Consider the following 13,143-nt stretch of genomic DNA (forward strand, 5'->3'; position numbering starts at 1 on the left):
CTGTTGTATACAGGCTGGTTTGAAAGAGTGGTCTTGGAGAGTCAGTGTTAAAATTGCTTTAGCACCTTTAATGTTGTCCCGTGTGCATCTGCTTTGTCATACAGCTTTGTATTTCACATCCACATGCTCTTTTCACACCTCCCTCATTGCACAGAATGGACAAAACGTGCGAGCTCCAGGTCAGAGCAGACTTCTCTCAATTCAGGGGTCAATGACCTGCCTTGCTTTCTAGTTACGGTATGCTTTATGATAGAGATCATAATAAATCTTTTTCTGAGCTTCATTTATGTTAAAATATATATTTTCATATCATCTGAGAACCCCCCAAAGGGCAGTATTTTTCCCTGTTCTCTAGAAAGGACCTGGACTGAGAACCATGTTAAAAGAAGCCTCAAGTTTCAGTATCAAGAATGGCAACTTGAAAAATCCAGAACAGGATTTTTCAGGGCATTTACTAGTGTGTTATGTGGCATCAGTGGTCACAAGAGAGGGCATTCTACAGTACACCTAACTGGCAGTTCAGAAAGAGCGCTTGACAGCAGCTGAAGGGCGATCAGACTTCAAGCCAGGCCATCCCAATTGCACAGAACAGCACTAAGTGCGCCTGAAGCACAGTCGCAGTGTTGAGCTAAGGACAAGGCTACTCCACAGTTTGGAAATCAAACATTTGAGTCACAGCTGAGCCACTCAGAAAACATAGGATGCAGACCAGAGACAGCCCTCTGCTGTGCTCTGCATGGAGGTGAAGAAAAAACAAGCTTCCCATGTCTTCACTTCAGAGGAAGACCAGCTTTGGTCTTTCCCATGCCTGCCTCCACATCCTGAGCAATCCTCAGCCAAACCTATTCCATCTAGATATTTTTAAGCCAGAAAAACTCATGCTTAATATCTAAGTATGTAGCTAAGGATCTTTCTTATCTTTTACAGGATTGAGACCAGTCATCTCAAAAACCTCACTGAGGATACCAATGTCATCCAGATCTGGCAGCACAAGGGCATGTGAAACTAGTGACCAGTTGTCTGGTCGTTTAGCTTCCCCACCAGTCCCAGAGTCTAGTGAAAGTGAGGCTGAAGGCTTGATATTTTATCACATGGATCTTTATGGATCAAAGGAGAGGTTTGATATCTTTCCCAAAGAGCTGTCTCGTCAAGGAGACCAATCTCAGGGGGATATGAGAAGGGAATCTGCATTGAGTAATGAAAAATTTCAGCGCTCACAAGAAGCTGGATATGACTTGGAAAAGGAGGTTGCAGAGTTGGCTAAGATGTATGGACTTGATGAGGATAGAGAAAAAGAGCTTGAGCTTCTTGGAGGACATCTGGAGATGGCAGAGAGCAGATGGCCACCTGCTCACACAGAAAAAGCAGGATCACAAGGCTCCATATATAATCCATCAAAAAGCAGCTCTCCAGTGAAAGATCGAAGTCAAAGCACAAAGCAACAGGCACTTCCTCGCGAGGCTTCTCAAGATGAAGATCAGAGCAAAGCCAGAGCAGAGGATGAGGCTGAGAGCCACATATGTTCCAGAGATGGGCTTAGCAGCAGTGGCATGTCGGATGAGTGGAGCAGTCAGGCTGTCAGTGAGGAGGAGGAAGCGGCAGATGTTTTTTGTTGTACCTGCAAGATGCCAATCCGAGCTTTTGACAAACTCTTTGGTGAGCACAAGGATCATGAAGTGGCTCGGCTCCCCAGTGCTGTGGAAAGTGAAAAGGTAAGAGCAATACAAGTGTACTGCAGTGCCTCTAAAACAATGTTCGGATATACTAAGAATCATGCTGGGTGTTTTGGTAGGAGGAGATTCATAAAAACATGTGCAAGCTGGAAGAGCAGATTGCTCAGATGGAAAACTTTGCCAGTCACTTGGAGGAAATCTTCATCACTGTAGAGGTAAGGCATTTTTTCATGGGCTAATTTTTTGGTACTGGGGTTAGAATAATTTTGACAGCCACAGTGTTCAGTTGTTTATGAGGTAAGTAATTATGGTAACAGAGCACAGAGTTATCTTGGGGTTTGCCTAGACTGAGGTACTCAGGAAAATCCATCCTAATGACTTTTTTAAGTGGGCTAGTAAAACCACATTAAGCATTTGCACAGACACTTGCATTCAGAAATAAAGTGACACCCCCTCAGGTTATCCTAGTTTTAAATGTCCATGGAGCTGTGATCTAACTAGTCCATCCAGAGTGTACCCCTTGTGTTCACTCAGTTTCATTCACAGAAGTGCCAGGTGCAGGCAAACCCCTGGACTCCTGCTCGCCTGATGTCAGCTTGGCCCTGGGGAAGGGGCCCAGCTGCAGCAAGGCACACTGAAGCAGGAACTCAAGGCACCTACTGTCTTTGTTGCATGTGGCACAGGACATCGGTGCCTGAGCAGTGGGCAGCTGCTGGCAGTAAATCCTGGCCTGCTCCTTACATCTTCCTTCCTAATGCTTCCTCCAGCAGCGAGTGAGGGTACCAGCATCAGCTGCTCAGCTGGGATGCGAATCCATGGACCCCACTGGGTTGCCATGGTTTCTCTCGCGGAAGGATGTGCTTGACTGTGTTGGTGGAAACACTTGTGAGATGATGGCTAGGATATATCCCTAGTGGTGCTCTCTGGGCTTTGGTTGGAGACAGTTGCCTTGCATCATTGTTTTTAGTATAGTTTCTGATGGTCTTATTATATCTGGAACCAAATTCAAATCTCTTGTGCCTCTGTGCGGGCAAATTATTAGAATAAACCCCTAAAGATGCAAATTAGTCAAATTACAGTTTCTGTGTACTGGCCTTGCCTCCATTGCAAGGAGAATTTTAGGCAGACCTGAATAAGATTTTTTTCTGGCTGAGCTATAGATCAGGCCTGACACCAAGGAACAATGCCTTGCAGGAAAACTTTGGGAGGCAGGAGCAGAACTTCGAGGTGCATTACAACGATGCAGTGCAAGTGCTTGCTCAGAAGTACGAAGAACAGTTGGAAGCACTGGGGGAAGAGAAGAGGCAGAAGCTGGAAGCTTTATATGGGCAGCTGGTCAGTTGTGGGGAACATCTCGATACCTGTAAGGAGCTGACAGACAGAACCCAGGAGCTTTTCCTGGAAAATGACAAAGCCAATTTTATGAAGGTAAAGAGCTTTAACTGGCAAGACCCCTTCTAAATGCTTTTGCTGCTTGCAAGTAGTGTCCAGCTGGGACGTCCCATGTGGCTTTGTTGCTGGAGAGCATTTGAAGTGCTCAGTCCATGGTGCTGTCACTGCTCCAGGTGCTTGGCATGGTGGCATTGACTCAGTGGGGCAACACAGTGGGGGCAAAATGCAGAAGCAGCAGCAGAAGTGTGTAACTTGGATGCTCAATGATTTCTGAGTCTCACTGGGGTACAGAGAGAAGATAGCTCTCTAATAAGCTTATATTGGGAAACTCAGGAAGCACTTCATGTTCATTGCCTTATGCAGGCTCAGCTGTCTTGCTCTATTCTGGGCTCACAGCAGGCAGGCTGATGCAACCACTTTGGAAGACGTTTCTTTTTCTTGCTCATTTTGTTGGAAAGTTCAGCTGAACAGGAAGCTCCAGACTAAATACATCAGGAGCTCCTGCAAAGTAATGGATAAATCCCACTGTTGAGGAGGTGTCAATAAGTTATTTTTCTTTAGCAGGTAGAAAAATAATTGGGGAAAAATGACAGTTTTCACTGCCGATGAGTGATTGCTCTAATCTGAGCGGTCCTGTGATTCAGGTGGGTGGGAGCATTTCTATATCACAGCCACAGTAACTTCTGAACTGGACAGTAAACAAATCTCCTAATACTTCCAGTCTGCTCCAATGGCTCAGCTTGCTGTGCCACTCCAGCCTGATGAGTTCTTCACATGAGTTGACTTTTCCCATTCCTCTGCATCTCTGGAATAACCTTATTTTCTCCTTAGCTTGTAAGCAGTTTTACATCACCCCTATGAACCATTATTCACCAAGAAGTGAATAGTTCTTGGCCATGAGCTCTCAGCTGCTTTGGTTTCTCCATGGGCTGTATGTCTGTCTTCCAGTAATATGTACTGCTCAGCCTCCCTCCAGGGCAGATAATTTCACTAAGTTATTTTCCCCAGCTGTTGTTGGTTTTTGTTTGTGAAGGATCTGTTGGCACTTTGGACAACAGAGGAAGGGTACAGTCTAGAGTCTAGATGGGTAGACACTGGTCACTGCCTGAAATGGCACATTATCTTACTGTAAATTCAGCCAAGATCTGTCCCTTTGAATAGACAGTTGGGCATGGCTTTGTTCTCAGAGCTGGGTGAGAGACAGTTAGTTCACTCTAAGGGCTGCATTTGGGACAATTCATGTAAGACAAGTCAACAGCATGACGTAGTCTGACTCTGGACTAATGCAAGAAAGGTATCTTTTCTGTCTTTAACATTCTCTCTCTTTTTTTCTACAGGCAGCAGTAACGATGGTTGACAGGTAGTATCACAGTCTGTGATTTTGTGTCACATTTCTTCCTCCTAATTGGACATGTTATTGGAGATGCTTGCATGTTCTGGACTCCATTCAGGCACACAAATACCATCTAAGCTACCAGAGTTATTGAAATCTTTAGCATTACTGGTTTAAACTGCAGCAGGAAAAGTTGCTCAAAGAAGTTTAACACTCAAAACTAGTTTTGAGCCAATTTCAAAAACCCAAAAGGAGAGTTAGAGCATGAATCACTGTTTTCATCTTAGTCATAAGGAACTAATTTCAGTGACTGAGAAACAGGATTGCTAAAGATCTTGAAAGAAATGCTCTGGATACAAATCTTCCTAAACCTGAGCTCCCTAAATAGATTAGCAACGGGTTTATTTATGCATTAATATAGAGGGGTAGAAAGTCACACTGTGGGAACTCTTGGAGCAGTTGGAAGAAATCTTAAGGCACACTAAATCAATTACAAAAAAATATACATTTAAATTGACTGCCATCTTTTATGAAAGAACAGAGAAAAGATACCCCTTTGTTTCAAACCATGAGGTATTGAATTAGGAAATGTGTCATAAATTCCAAATAATGAAAGTCATGGAGCTCATAGCTTGCTTCCCTCCGAGGGGCACTGGGGAAATCTCACTCACCTGCTCAGTGGGAGTGCAGTGTGCAGCAGCCAGCTCGCTGCGTGAGCGGGGCACACAAAGCGGGGTCCCTCAGTCCCCTCAGCATCCAACTCTGTTTGGCAGCCTGGAGCACTGATGTGATGTATGGCCATGTATCTCCAAGCGAAGGGCATGGGGAGGCTGAGCTTTGTACAACTATGAGGACATTCTTTTAAGGAAATTATTAGCTGTTATTTCAGAGTTTGCTGTTCTTTTCCTCTTACCAATAGGTATCATAGAAAGGTATCTCCAACACCATGGTACTTCCAATTAGACATTTATTTTTTCCCCTACAATTACAGACTCAAAGAATTCTTAAAGAAAGAAGTAGATTTAGAGCTTTCAACACAGCCAGACTTTGAAGAGCGCGTCATAGATTTCTCTGAAGTTGAACAACTAATGAACTCCATAAATACTATTCCAGGTACTCTTCCTATCTGATAATTATTTCAGACCTATTTACATTTAATTAAGGATATTCATTAAACAGAAGTCCATTACTTCTTTTAAAGGAGAAGTGCAGATGCAGAATTATCTTCTCCCTAGTTTTCCCTCTGGATTTTTTTGTTTGCCTATATATACAGATACACTGGAAGCTATTTTTGGATTACTTTTTTTTTCATTTGTTTTCAGTGTAAAATTACCAGAACTGACAAGTTTGGTCTGCCCTGCTTTTGCTGGATAATTTCCTAGAAGACTTCCCCCTTCTGTTGAGGGGTCAGGCATGCTCAGCTGCTGATAACTTGTCTTACCGTGTAGTTGTTTGAACAAAATACAGAAGGATACCAGACTGCTTTAAACAACCTGTACAGCTTCTGTCAATAACCGTATTTCAGTGGCTTGTTCCTCTGCTATTTAGCAAACGATTTCCACAGAAACCAGAGCAAAACCCAAACAAATTTCTAGTAGTTAAAAAAATAAAAATAGGAAAGATTTAAAACCTTTTCTGGAACACCACAAATGGTCAAAAAGAACACTGTGTGTTTTTGTGCCCATACATTGTGTTTTCTTTAAGTAAAATAGCACTTGCTACGTGTGTGCCTGTGCTGCTGACTCATGTTGGACAGCTTTTCCCTCATCTTTCCTCCAGAGGCTCCTCAGCCCTGGGGCTGGTCCGCAGCAGTGCAGCGTGTGTCAGATGCTGCTCCTGCAGGGCCAGACTATCTCCTGGGGAACAGCATGCCAAAAGAGGCAGGGGAGGTCAAGTTTACAGAGAAGGGTTAGGCTGAGGTTTATGTATTTTGTTGTTTTGATTTTGATTTGAAGCAAGAATAGTTCATACACCAGTGACCTGATTACTATCTGCAACTATTTACAGATTCAGCCCCTCCATGTGGGAGGAATATGACTCTATTCGGTGCCTAGCCTTTGTCCAAACACCTTTGTGAGAGGAGAGGTGTTTGCCTGTGAACATCACACCATGCTTATTTCCCCTCTGCAGCTCCTAGTGCCCCTGTGATCAATCCCCAGGCTCCCAATGCAGCAACTGGCACCTCCCTGAGAGTTTGCTGGGGCCTCTTCTCAGATGACACTGTCGAGAGCTACCAACTGTGCTACAAACCAGTGAGCAACGAGAGGCACAGTGATGAACAAGCAGGTAAGGAGGCCTGGACCCAGGGGGACACCTCAGCCCTCCCCTGGCAAAACCAGCTGGTTCCAAAGTGCCTCTGGATTTGCTGTGGCAACCAGTGCACTTTCTGTGCACTCCCTCCACCACCAAAACTGCCATATCTGCCACCACATTACCTGCTTCTGGCCTTGGCACTCTTCCCCTGCCAGGTCTGCCAGGCTGCCAGCTGCAGCAGGACCCATCACAGGAGCAAAGATGGGACGGGGCAGCAGCTGGGATACCAGGAGTGGGAAGGGGACAGTGGATGCAGTCAGGTCTCAACAGTAGCATTTCCTTTCCTGGGGGCAGACGCCGTGTTAGACACACATGCGCTGCATCCACTGCAAAGCACAGTATTTTTAGACAGCAAATCATCACATTATCGCACGCCCACCGAAACCCCCACAGTCATCTTCCAGTTTATCTCAGTGCTAATAATAGGTTGTAACTCCCCATCACCCACACACACACAAAAAGAACCACAGAGCCATCCCAAAATGTCCCAGCCTTGTAACAAAACTGCCTTTGCTAATAATATTCTTGCAGAACCTTTTACTGAAAACACCCAGTCACTTCTCCAGCAAAAGTGGAAGCCAGGAGAGTGCCAAATGGCCAGTTTAGAAAGAAAAGCAGAACCTGTCCAAATTTTGTAAGATGATAAGAAATGAGTACTGAAATAGCTTCAGCTCTTGTCCCACCGCTGGGATGAGGCAACCAGACATTATCCCAGGAGTGGGAACATGCAGGGTCTTTTTAGAAAAAGTTCAGTGACAAGTGGGTGACCTTTCTTTCTGGGTTTTTTGTTCTGAGTAATGTGGCTCCTTCAGAAGCTGATGCATTATCTGATTTATCCCTCCTTACAGGAAGGCCTGGTGAAACAGCCTGACAGCTAATCAAAGGGTATGGAGCACAAGGAGCTCTCCTCAGCTCAGGACACAAAAAAATGTGCCTCAACTCCATTATCTGAGGCAGCTTTGGGGAAGGGTGTGTAACTGTATAAAGGCCCTGTGAATGATTTGGGTTTTTTTTCATTTTAGAGCATACGCTAAAAGTCAAAGAAACGTACTGCACCATTACTAATCTGTTGCCGAATACACAGTATGAATTTTGGGTCAGTGCTTCAAATGTCTCTGGTACCAGTCCACCAAGTGAAAAAGCAGTTTACGTAACAGGTAAAAATACTTTATTCATATGACTATGTGACCTGAATTCATAGTGAAATTCAGAGTCTTCAAGTTTTATGCCACTAATGCTTTCTAGGCACTTCGTTTCTTCTGGTGTAAGTCTAGTGACTGCATGGGAATTTCCTACTTTTATTCGAAGAGCCTGTCAGGCCATTTGTCGGTGTTTTAGAGTTGAAGAAACAGAATCACAGAGACAAAATAACTTGCATATAGGAGAGCAGGGAGTAAGGCTGAAGTCTCCCCATTCTGCCAGGTGGACTCCTTTCACAGCCCTCATTTTATCAGCCTGTATATATTTTGTGGATTTGCCTGCTGTGCTGCCCTTTGTAACTGCAGTTTAGTCAAGCACATTTTGATTTGTGTGGCTTGTCTTCAGGATTTCTTCCCAATAGCTGATGTGCAACAAGATTAATACAGCCCCTGGTTTTCTTTTGTGAAATTGTGACATAAAATTGAGGAAGGCAGAGTGAGACCTTCAAGCACTCCTTCCAGATGTATTTGACATCTTAGAGCGGAGATGCACCTTTATGACAACGATAAAACCACTGATAGAAAGAAAATGGTTGTGTAATCAGTCTCTATCTATGTTATTTCTCTGATTAATTCTCTTGTGACCCTTATAGTCCAAATTAAGTCTTGTAATAGTGCTGTTAATCACCCTGCCTGCTGTTTATTGTCCTTTGGGGAAGCAGGTTTCTTTAACTATGTAGTATTAGTAAACAACTTTGTTCTATTTTTTTAAGTCTTCAAAGCATGTTTGTTGCAAACATCTTCAAGCAACAGCTTAGAATTGTTCTTTTGCCTACTTTTTAGCTCCTTCACCACCTACCATAAAGAGTAAAAAGATCCGAAGCTGTGAAAATGCAGCATTGGTGTGCTGGGAATCTAGAGACATTAACCCTGTTGATTCCTACACGGTTGAATTGTCCAAGCTGACAGATGAAGAAAATGGTGATATTATTACTGAGTGAGTCACTATTCTGTCGAGTCCATGACCTGTAGAGATGAAACCATTTCAAGTCATGTGGCATCAGATAGCACTAAGAAAGGACCTGTGACCCCTTGGTGAAGTTACCTTTTTAAACATCCCTGTTAGTAAAACTAATTGTATAAATGTTAATCGAAAATAATGATACAGGGTATGGGAAAAGGGCAGAAGCAAATGTAAAAATCTACATAGTCAGTTACAGACTATCTCTTAGCCCTGCTACTGACACCTACACAAGGTAAAGTGTTGTTGATGGCTTACAAGAGAAGCTGATCATGTAATTTCTTCTTTGTTGTTCAGAAAAATAATCTCCAAGGCCTACCTTTGTTCTCTACCCTATCATTTTCCATTTATTTCTTTTCTGTAGATCTATTGTTGGGATTCCTAACTGCGAAGTCCTAATTCACCTCCAGCCAGCACAAAGCTATCGCATTTGTGTTAGAGCCCTAAACCTGGGTGGTTCCAGTGAAAGAAGTGAACCTGTCCTGGTACACACCACAGGTACTGTACAGCTCGGAACAACTCCAGCAGCCTATTGTCACATCTGTTATCTCAAAAAAAAAATTCAATGGCCTCTGGATCAGGTCCTAATCTCTCACATCTAATTACACACCTGGTAACCTTTTAGGAATTAAAAAACCCACTTTTTGGAACAATAAGTGCATTGCTTTAGCTCTGTAATTCAAAATTATTTCTGTCCGGTACATTTCATACTTGAAAGTTATTAATTTCTAAAAATTCTAAAAGACTAGATCAACCCAGTGCCCCCAGATGTTGCCAGCTTGCCAAGTACTGACACACCAGTGAAGAAAGTTACAGTGTGATTTTACTTCAGAGATTACCTTGTAATGCTGCTGCTGCTGCTGGAAAGTATGGGTGAGACAGTCAGCCCTTTCCAGTCATTTGGATATGCAAAATCTTCCTGTGTGTATATTAGAATGTCTCCAGCTTGGCTGGGGAAGCTCTGAGGGCTGTTTCCCTTTATTCATCAGGAAAAAGCAGTCCAGCTTTCAGCTAGAAGCTTTGTGTTTGGTAACTGACATAGCATTATCATCTCTGCCCTCAGTGCCACGCTGGGCAAGGAATAACCTTCCCGCCAAAGGGAAGTTGGAAGCCCTTTCACCTCCCAACCATCTAATCAAAGCTCGTTTTAATGACTTCTAGGTAGACACTTGTTTTTATCTTCACCATTGCTATAATGATGCTCCAGCTTCACTGGGGTGTCTCAGACCTCCCACATCACTCACAGATGCATTCACACCATACCTGTGACTCTTCTGCACTTACCTTCTGTGAGAGATTTGCAAATTGTGATTATTCAGCAATCTGACCACACACCCATTAATCCACGAAAGGATTTCAGTAAGAAACCTGTTTCAGTAAGAAACCTGTCTGCTGCACATCAGTGACACCACAGAAAAGAAATGGTCATTCTTACATCCCTGGAGAGGAAGACTGTCATTGCGTTACCATTGTTTGTATGTATTTCAGCTACTTAAATCAAACGCAGTATTTGGCATTGCCAATTGTGCTTGCACAGCCTGTGTTTGTTTTCAGCAGCACACGCCTGTAATAGCCCTCTCATTGTTTGTATTGTATTTGCATTGAAGTAACTTGCAGTTTGATTATAATGATTTAATTTGGAGAGATTTCTCTTCTCTGAGTCTACATTATGCAAACAGCTGATGCAAATTGATCTGTCAGCTGCAAGCGCTCACCTCCAACGCTGGGAATGACCTTAGATTCTTACTGGGGTGGATATGCACACAGCGACTGCAAACAGCAGCTGTGACACACACGGCTGCTCATCAGCGTGCAGCGGGTCAGACCTGCTGGTGAAGTCTCCACAGGGAGACAGGCAGAAGGACTTTTCTCCTGGGCTGGCTGAGTTACCTCTCTGAGGAGGTGCTGAAGCACGAGGGATGCTGCGTGTGGCACCTTTGTAGAGGTTCCTTCTCTTCAAACTGGGCCCAGCATTTATGTGGAAGAGTGGGGCCTTGGAGAGGCCTTTAAGCCCCACTTCTCCTCTTGGTGATTAAAAATACATCACTTCAGCTCTGAGGAAGATGACTTGAAACCGGACATTGCAGGGAGGACCCCACGTCTTTGAATAGCTGCTTCCTGCACAATGTCTGCAGCTTTGAGCCCTGTCTGGGTTCAAAACCAGGTTAAGGCCCCTTTTCTGCTTTTCATGAGGCTGCAACTAAACAGTGTTAAGCTGTGAAACACCCCTTTATTCAAAAAACTCCAAATAGACAACTTTGTCCTCTCAATGCCAGCCACAGATTCCTTCCAGAGCACTGGTAAATTTTTTTGTGGATCCAGAAAACATTTCAGCACACCCTTGCTGCAAACCCTAATGCCATAAGGAGTTGCTGGAGTTATCCTCAGGCATTCTCCTCTCTCGCAGGCACCTACTTCTGCCTTAACGAGGACACGGCCCATCCTTTACTGGCGATTCTAGATGATGGATTTACAATTGCATGCGATGAACTGGAAAACCCGGAGTGTGATCTGCCTGTCTATGATAACAGCTTTACGAGGTATACCGAAGAATTTCAGTTGTACTAATGCATGTGGTTTGTGGCTGCTTCGCCCGCAACACACCCCTGCCTTGAATTTAAATCCACTAAAAAGGTTAACTGGTGTTGCACCTCTCCTCACTTTCAAGCCAGGTACCAAGTAAAGCTTCCGGACTGTATGTGTGTGTATCCTTCCATCTTGTTTTTTGCATAAGTGACTATGGTTGTCTTGAGTTTTAGACAACTGCAAACATCTTTGTCAGTCCTTTTAAAATAGGGATTACTCATCTTTTAGAAAAATCAAGATTTATTTTAAGATATTTCAAGTTGGGCTCCCAAGATAACTATTGAGTTTGAAATGGTAGGCTTTCCCCATAGTTCTTTGGAGAGTAGAACTACCTATCCATTTATCCAGACCCCATGGTTTCACTGGGGTTGTAGCTCTTGAGGACCATTACTGAACTCCCTGTGGCTTGCTACTCTTTTCTAAGAATTTCTAGGGTGACTAATACATATTATCTACATCTCCCTTTGCATGATGTGTCCATTGACTTCTACTAAATTCAAAAACTTTCTTCCCAGTTAATTCTTTACAGAGCCCAAAACCCCAGAAAAATGTCACAAGAAAAAAAATGAACAAACACCATATACTCTTAATACAGCACTAGTGGGATTCAAAAAACCCCAAAAGGGCATTGTTATTAGGTTCTCTTTTAATTACAGTGATCCAGCACTTGCACACGTCCAAGACCTGAGGAGCTGCTCCTCTCTGCTGGCTGGTGCTCTTGCCCCTGCCCCTTCCTCTGCAAGCTGCTGAGGTGACAGAGCCTTGTGCATGCTGTGCAGGAGGCTCTGCCCGTCCTTCTGGGGTCTCATTTCCACACGTGGAGATTTGGGGGCAGTTGTTATATAGCTCTGTCCAATGGAAACCGCCACTCATCCGATGTAAAACCTGTTCACTACAGCAAATACCACAGAATGGGCAGATAAACCTGTTGGTGCTCTGTGCACCTGACCCTCTTCTTTGAAAGAGGCTGGTGGAGTTCAAAGCACAGATGGTCTGTTTGGGTTTTTTTTAAATAAATGGCAGGAAGTGTCTAATGGAGCTTTCAGCAGCTCTCATTGATTTTGTGAGTTTAAATCTATCTCTAGCTGCTCTTTGGAACTTAGGCATCCCTTGGAAGTTAATGCAAGTTCATAAAGAGGATTAGAGATGCAGCCAGCCACAGTTACCTACAAACCTGCTTACACATGTTGGGCAGCTAGAGATAAATTTGAACAGGTATTTAAGTGCCAAAGCAAATGCTAAGGAAAGGAGAAGGATCTGAATACTTGCCTCTTACTGAAAGATCTAGCTGATAATATTTTGGCCTACAGATTTGCCTTCCAATACAGAATTAGGCCCTTTGCCATTGAAATGAGAGACTTAGCTTGCCAAAATGCACGTTTCCAGTCAGAATCATGGAAACAACACATACCCAGGACCAGAATTTGCAGACACAGAATAATACAAGCCCACAACTTAGTTCCTCCATGGAAATGCAATGTTACTAGAGGGCTTGGTAGAAAAGAGCCAGGAGACAGGAGACTCTCTCCATTAAAGTCATTGTGATAAGCCTCAATGGATCTCATCCCACTTCCACAGGGTGCTTTTATGTTTCACATGAACAGACAGAGCTGGCACTCATTCTGAGGCTGAGTTTTTGATGCCACTGTGAACTCTCAGAAGCTTCTTTCATTCCAGGATGGGAAG

General features: G+C 43.8%; 1 protein-coding gene across 1 annotated transcript in view; it reads left to right on the top strand.

The window, feature by feature from the left end:
• The first annotated feature begins 968 nt into the window (after positions 1-968).
• FSD2 (fibronectin type III and SPRY domain containing 2) overlaps positions 969-13,143 on the top strand; it is a 16,171-nt gene continuing 3,996 nt past the window's right edge. The window contains exons 1-10 of the mRNA XM_010085246.1: positions 969-1,712; positions 1,793-1,888; positions 2,868-3,101; positions 4,403-4,425; positions 5,390-5,511; positions 6,529-6,684; positions 7,734-7,868; positions 8,694-8,847; positions 9,236-9,369; positions 11,279-11,411. Of these exons, the coding sequence (XP_010083548.1) occupies positions 969-1,712; positions 1,793-1,888; positions 2,868-3,101; positions 4,403-4,425; positions 5,390-5,511; positions 6,529-6,684; positions 7,734-7,868; positions 8,694-8,847; positions 9,236-9,369; positions 11,279-11,411 (1,931 nt within the window). The remainder of the gene's footprint in view (positions 1,713-1,792; positions 1,889-2,867; positions 3,102-4,402; positions 4,426-5,389; positions 5,512-6,528; positions 6,685-7,733; positions 7,869-8,693; positions 8,848-9,235; positions 9,370-11,278; positions 11,412-13,143) is intronic.

Source organism: Pterocles gutturalis, unplaced genomic scaffold (assembly GCF_000699245.1).
Source record: "Pterocles gutturalis isolate BGI_N339 unplaced genomic scaffold, ASM69924v1 scaffold45480, whole genome shotgun sequence".
Lineage (NCBI taxonomy): Eukaryota > Metazoa > Chordata > Aves > Pterocliformes > Pteroclidae > Pterocles > Pterocles gutturalis.